This window comes from Solanum stenotomum, chromosome 11, assembly GCF_019186545.1.
Source record: "Solanum stenotomum isolate F172 chromosome 11, ASM1918654v1, whole genome shotgun sequence".
NCBI classification, from domain to species: Eukaryota; Viridiplantae; Streptophyta; class Magnoliopsida; order Solanales; family Solanaceae; genus Solanum; species Solanum stenotomum.
In genome coordinates this window covers 26200671-26207779 of record NC_064292.1, presented here as the reverse complement: position 1 = coordinate 26207779, position 7109 = coordinate 26200671, and the positions used below count along the sequence as shown (strand labels likewise).

The following is a 7109-nucleotide window of genomic DNA, read 5'->3' as shown; positions in this document are numbered from 1 at the left end:
TTTCCATGTTTCGATGCTGCGCCAGTATGTTCCAGATGATTCTCATGTGCTCCAGTATGATTCAGTTGAGTTGGATGATCGTCTGACCTTTATAGAAGAGTCGGTTGCCATTATAGCTAGAGTTGTTAGGCAGTTGCGGTCGAGAGTCATTCCTGTTGTTAAGGTCCATTGGAGGCATCGTCCAGTCAAAGAGGCTACCTTGGAGACCGAGCAGGAGATGCGGGAGCAGTTCCCCAGCTTATTTGAGCCCTCAGGTATATCCTTATCCTTTCTTCCGCGGACGAAAGTTCTTTTAGTAGTGGATGTTGTAATGACCCTCCTGCTACTAACAAGACATCCAAGAGGCACCAATTTTATTTTTTTTATAATTAACCTTATTCAGCTTCTATTGGAATTAGATTATGTTTTTTTTAGAACTTTTGGACAAACCTTCCATGTATATTTTTGAGTAAGAAGGTTCAAAAACAAAAGCCTAAGCAATTCATGAATTCACAAGTAGTTAAAAGCCAAATTTCCATCTTAATCTCAAGTATTACGTCGTGTGAATCTGAGTTAGTTGAGGCAGTGTACAACATGGATACAAGATTAAACAGGCAGAAATAACAAGGCATGCAAACTTTTGATGATGAAAATATCTGATTTAAGTTTTTTCTTTCGCCTGTTTAATGAAGATAAATTATTCTTTACATTTGGATACTGAATCCGTATGTCATGTCTACTCCTCTCTAAATATCTTAGAGCCTAATCAATTGTTAATGACCATATTCAGGTCATTGCAACATACCTAATCTAATAACATCTGTAACGAACAATCGAATTTCCAGGCGGTTAGTAGTCAATTGCTAAGATCATAGCTGATTACTTGCCTCCAAAAATAGAGTAGTCAACATGATCGAACAAAAACCTATATAACTTGTATACAAGCCTTTGAGAACACACACTCGAAGAAGGCTGTTAGTAGGTACAATTGGAGTCTAGGAACTGGACCACAACTGACATGGTGGAGACCAATCTAAAATACTTGCAACATCCCAAAATATGACTTTATCTACTAGCTGGCTATACATGGAAGACTACTAACTAGAGAGAGGCTATACAAGATAGGACTAACAAAAGACAGAACTTAAACACTATGTGGGAATGCCAACATCATAAATCACTTCTTCGAGTGTGTGATATCAAAGGTTTGTATACAAGAAATAACGCACCAATTGAAGTTCACATGTGGGAGCATAGATATAAAGGAAGCTGAAAATTGATACCACCAACAGTGCAAGGCAATGTTAGCAGGAAATTGGTATGGGCAATCCTGACAGCTGCAATATCACACATATCAGAAGCTAGGAATGAAGCATTATGGAAACATAACACCTTACTGAAATATTTCAGTAAGCAGAACACATTATTGATTCTTTTTAAAGCCCGGACAATCATTTGCCAAATTCTACGACTGTGTTTCTTGAACTTCTTTAACATCTCTCCCTAACACATTCTTCGTCTCATGCAACGTGGATCTATACTGATCGTCATCATTCCCTTAAATCCACCTCTTCTTTTCCTAAGTTATGTTTCTAATACTTATTGTAAATCATACCAGCTAAAGAAAGCTTAAGAGTTATATGAGTCTTACCTTTTACTAAATAAATAGGAAAAAAAAACAACACCTTCTGTCTAGCAAGTATGAAAGTTGGAATAGATTTTAGGAGTAACAGGAAGCAAAAAAGAGAAAAAAAAGGACAAAAAGTTTAAAGTTGGTTGAACTTCTGAGCACAATGAACTTTTTCCTCATCAGAATGGTATTTCATTCAATTCAAATTATGTTTCTTAGTTTTCTTTTTGACGCTTTCAAAATGAGCTTTGTTGAAAACAAACTATGTTGCTTCTATGTGGTACTGTATTTCCTTAATACTACAAATCTTTGATATCAAGAATTAAGAAAATTTAGACCAAACCATCACTGAATGACTAAATACACCATAAGCAAGAAGTAAGACACTGAGAAGGATAATAATTGTAGATTTACAAGTTTATATCATAGTCCCATGGTTTTAAAGTCTACAAATTTTGAGATAAGAAGGATTTTTCTCTTTATCTATACTTAGGTATTGGCAATGATTCCCCTCTATAAGGTAGTATAGCATTTTCTACACTCTATCCAATAAGCTTAGGAAGCAGCTAAAGTGTAAAGTATAGGCCATGTTTCATACTAACTTTTTTATGAGGTAAGGTATTAACTAATATATCATGGTATAAATAAAACATAATAGTTATAAACTATAACTTGTTAAACATGGACTTTAAGTTGAAGAAATAAAAATAAAAATATAATTTAAGTTGACATTTTGATGGATCTCAATCTTTTCTGCATCATAAAGAAAAATATGGAAAGTTAGATACTAAATACTACATATTTATATATTTAATATAAACAAATTAAAAAATACTTATCATATAAGTTTGAGTTATTTCTAAACTTGGTGGTGAAGAGCGAGAAAGAAGTTGCATTTTTCTAAACATTTCCTCTTGGCGTGCCACTATAGTATTCAATTGAGAATTTAATGATTGTATTTGAGATTGCTGGTCTTGTATTTGAGATTGCTGGTCTTCTATTTGAGACTACTAATTATCTACCACAGTTTTAGTTGCATTTAATCGATTCTGTAATTCAAGTTGGGCACTAACAGCTTCATGTTTCGCCTTTCTGAGGGAGTCTTCTAACTCTGCCGTTCTCCTTTGTGTAGATCTTGTAGTATTAGGTTTTGGACCATCACCAAGTCCTTTTATGTACCCCTACTTTGTACCAAGTATAGTATCCACAATTTCACCAATAGTCATGGAAGACTCTCCCGATGTATATAGATCTTTCAAATCTGTCATGTTGTTCTACATAAACATATTAAAATTATTTAAAGGAGAATGCACAACTTTTGAATAACATTAATCTGATAAATACAATGAGAATGTTATAAAAGATGAAAAATAATTTCTTACATAGTGAGTCTTAGCCTCTAAAGATGACCATCCTTTCTCACTCGTGTAATGAGTATGCTTATAGAACTCGATTTTGTCAGGCTCTACCCCTTCAGGGTTAGTTTTACCCTGTGAAATAAGAAACAATTGAAATAATATTAAAGTTTCATTAGTCAAAACAATAAAAATGGTATAACTTACAAGTTCAGCACGAGCCGCTACAAACGCTTTTGACCCCATGAAATGATTACACTTAAGCTTAGTTCGATTGGCCTTGTTTATGTCACATCGTTTCTACAAACAAAATACAAAATACTGTAACTTAAATAACAACGAGAATAATATCAATATAAATTACCTTATGCTCTGGATTGATCCACATGTCACAAAGCCTATTTCAATTTTCTGGGTTCGACTCTGGCACTTCAATCTTACGAGCTTCTTCCTCAGAGCGTGCATTTTCAAATAGTTGTTTTAACTTGTAGCGCCATTGTCGGCTTCTGTTTTCAGAATATCCTCACATCTATCTTTCACGTAATGCTCATCCAAATTAATCTCAATCCTCTCCTAAAATTCAAATAAGTATTATAGAAAAATACAGAACGAGCAAAATCCCTTTCATATTAAATAATAATCATTACATTTACAAACATACTAATTAACTTCAAACTTAAGTACCGTTTGGAATCATATATTGCAGTTCAAAAACTTTATTTACTCTCATAAACAGTGTTCTTGACAGCCGAGCTACATACATAATATCACTCTTTTCTATTTCTAGTAAGGTAATGTCACGAATTGATAAGTTAAGGATAGACTTTATATGACAAGGAAATAACAAAAATCATGTATTTCATCTTCTCAAGATCATTATTCCAAATACCTTGAAGGCTTAGGTATTAGGAACCTGACAGGACATAATATAATATGCTAATGAAATGGCTATGGAGGTTCAATAATTAAGATGGTGCTTTCTGAAATGAAATGCTTTTTTGTAAAAAATGAAATACTATCACACTTGTCCATTGTTGTATCATAGTTCCATATGTTTTTTGTACATGGAAGAGCATGGCAAAACTAAGGAATTAATTTAATCAGCAATGCAACTGCAAACCAAGTAATGACATTCACTTTAAATATTGGGAGGATAAATGATCAAAGAACACTACTCTCCTAAGTGACTTCCCTACTCTATTGTCAATAGCCTCTGATCCAAACTCTATTATCTCCTAGAACAGAGAAAATAAATATATGGATGCAATTGTCCAGAACAAATTTTCATGGTTGAAAGTTGCTACGATAACTATCAAAACTGGAATGTTGCCCTCAAAATAATCACAGGACAAATAAAATCAAATGGTGTAGAAAGACAGATGGACAATACACAGTGATGAAAGCAAGGAATCTTCATTATGTGCTCGAAATGATATAATAGATAACTGCCTTGAAAACTAATTTGGAAGACCAAAGCCCCTAGTTCAATATTTCATCTGAATAGTCCCTCATGTGGCCAGTCTCACTCAGGTCAACCTCAGGTGAAGGGGCATGACAACAGTTAATGAATGTTTCGTGTGTCAAGAAGCTTATGAGACTAACAGACACCTATTACTTCATTGTCCAGTGACTGTTAATTTTTGAAATTTATTTTTTACTATTTTTTGTTTGAGTTGAGTCATGCCTGTTGATTTAAAGGATGCCTACATTAGTTAGAACTCTTAAAAGGTTGATAAATTCAAAAGTTTGGAAACTGATCCTTGAATTTTTTGGTGTGTGCGGAAAGAGAGAAACAAAGGTGCTTTAATGGAATATCAACTTCAATCTATAACTTAAGATCAATTATGTTTTAACTTTATATTGTTAGACTATGGTAAGATCTGTTAGACTCTAATGTCAATCTTTTGGACTTTGTAAACTCTTTAGTCCTAGCATAGGATAATTTTAATTGAGCTTACAATCTCAATACTTGTGTATCTATATTACTTGAATCTTTTTTATGCCATTTATCCCATTTCTTACTTTATCAAGAAAATGTAGTTCATTTCTGTGTACTCTTGAGCCATATGAAATAAGATTTTACACTAATAAAGAGTGTTGAAGCAAGCATCAAAATGGTCTAAGGAGTTGGAGTAGGCACAAACAAATGCTTAAGGAAAAACCTCTACAGTTGCAAACTATAGAAGTATTGATCCTCCAGTTATTATCTTCGTTAGATGACCCCTTAGAAAATTTTTAGGAAGGAAGCTTGAATGATTGTATACAACTAGTTGTTTTTTTCGGTATCAAGTAGTGGATTTGATGCATAGATAGTTTATTTTCTAGTTTGTTAGTTATTCGTAGTAAAATTCTTGTTAATTTTTTTTTTATAAAAACAGGAAATAAGACAAAAGAGACCATTAGTTTACTTACTATTAGATATCGACAGAGATACATATCGCCGAGTAGTTTTCCAAAAAAATAAGATGAATGAAAAATAGCGGTACCCAAAAAAGGAACTCAATATAATCACTACCATGAAATAAATTTACAAGAGTATAGAATCCTTACATGGCATCTAATTAGTGTTGCATCTTTGTCCTCTCTTGTGAATTCTTTCTACTTGTTTGGAAGCAAAAGAAAATTCCAAGCAATTATCCCTAGCTCATTGGATAGTTTTTTTGATTAATCTGGTTTAGTTGCTCTTCCTTTACCAACTGGGATCTCCATTTTCATCTTTCTTCCTTGAGCCTTCTTCATTTTTTCAAGACCTTTCCCTCTAGTCTTGACATGACCGTTCCTGATTCTAGTGGAATCATCTGATGAAAAAAGTCAGTTCAAAATACAACCAATAATCTTAAAAACTTACACGTATGACAGTAAGGCACATGATGTAAACAAACACAACTGCATTTTTTTAATTTATTGTATATTAATTAGCAACTGAGTTAAAAAATTCACCGATAAAACAAAGAGAACATACGAGAGCTAACATCTATTTTGATCATTTCTATCATGTTTGCTGATTATATGTTCACCCATATTACATAAATGTTTTTGGATTTCAATGATGTAGATTAAAACAACTATATATTCAGAAAAAGGTTCAAATTGTGCATATATTGATAGAGTAGGTAACTTTACATACCTAATTTTTATGCCATGATGAGCAAAGGAGAGTTAGACAAACATAAACAAACTCTAAATAGTATAAGGTATCATAATAAATGCTTACATGTAATATATGCCAGCATTTTCAACTTCTTAGAGTCAATTTGTGTAGCTTATATAGCATATTGATAAAGCAAAAACAATTGCGATTGCTCATACAAACAACCAATGACTTTCATGTTATGAAAAATGCACCTAAGATTATGGATGATGTGATGAAACACTTCTTTTAAAATGTTAAAATATCATAGATAACTTCAAGATTTAAATCCACAAATCTTGAGTTGATGATTGAATTACAAAAATAACAACCAAGATCATCATAAAAATCATTCGAGTAACTCGGAAGTACATGTAAAAGAGGAGATTAAATTAAAGAAGATAATAGAAAGGAAAAAATAAATCTGCATACAATAGCTCAATATCAGATACTTAGATATTGAGCTATCGTTCATATTTCTCGTAACAAGTTTAACATAAATAAAAATTTCAATGATTAATGTTTTCAATTCCAGCTTAGTCAATAACTAAATAAATTAATCCTAATCACTATAATAAAATGTATTACTTGTATTCACAGCAGAAGTATCGTTATTTGATTCATCTAGTGATTGAGTATCTTGAATTGTTTCACATGTAAGTGTAGTTTGCTTAAAAATACGTCCACCTAGTGCCATCAATTTGCAGAATTCTATCAAAACAGAAAATGTAAGTTTAGAATGTTAATAAGATATAAAATCCAATGGGTTAACAAAAATAGTTATGTAAAAGCACCAATCATTGACAACTAAAGGAAAATCTATAAAGAACATAATCATTAGTTCAGAAAATCTTGCACACACCATTTATTAATATATAAGAGTTTACTGTCTATCAAACTATTGAAGAATCTCTAGAAGATCAAATAACTAGTATAACATATCAAAGATATATTTATGCCGGAAATATGTCCAAATTTGAAGACACAATAACTTTTTCGAAAGCTTATATAAGAG

At 32.2% G+C, this 7109-nt stretch overlaps 1 protein-coding gene across 1 annotated transcript; it reads right to left on the bottom strand.

The window, feature by feature from the left end:
• Positions 1-2649: 2649 nt before the first annotated feature.
• On the bottom strand, positions 2650-6765 carry LOC125845152 (uncharacterized). The gene is made up of 6 exons (XM_049524590.1): positions 6683-6765; positions 5515-5762; positions 3329-3537; positions 3172-3264; positions 2992-3099; positions 2650-2883 (listed from the first exon to the last, which is right to left on the bottom strand). The coding sequence occupies exons 3-6, from the start codon at positions 3350-3352 to the stop codon at positions 2791-2793; spliced, it is 318 nt and encodes a 105-aa protein (XP_049380547.1). The 5' UTR covers positions 3353-3537; positions 5515-5762; positions 6683-6765; the 3' UTR covers positions 2650-2790.
• Positions 6766-7109: the final 344 nt, after the last annotated feature.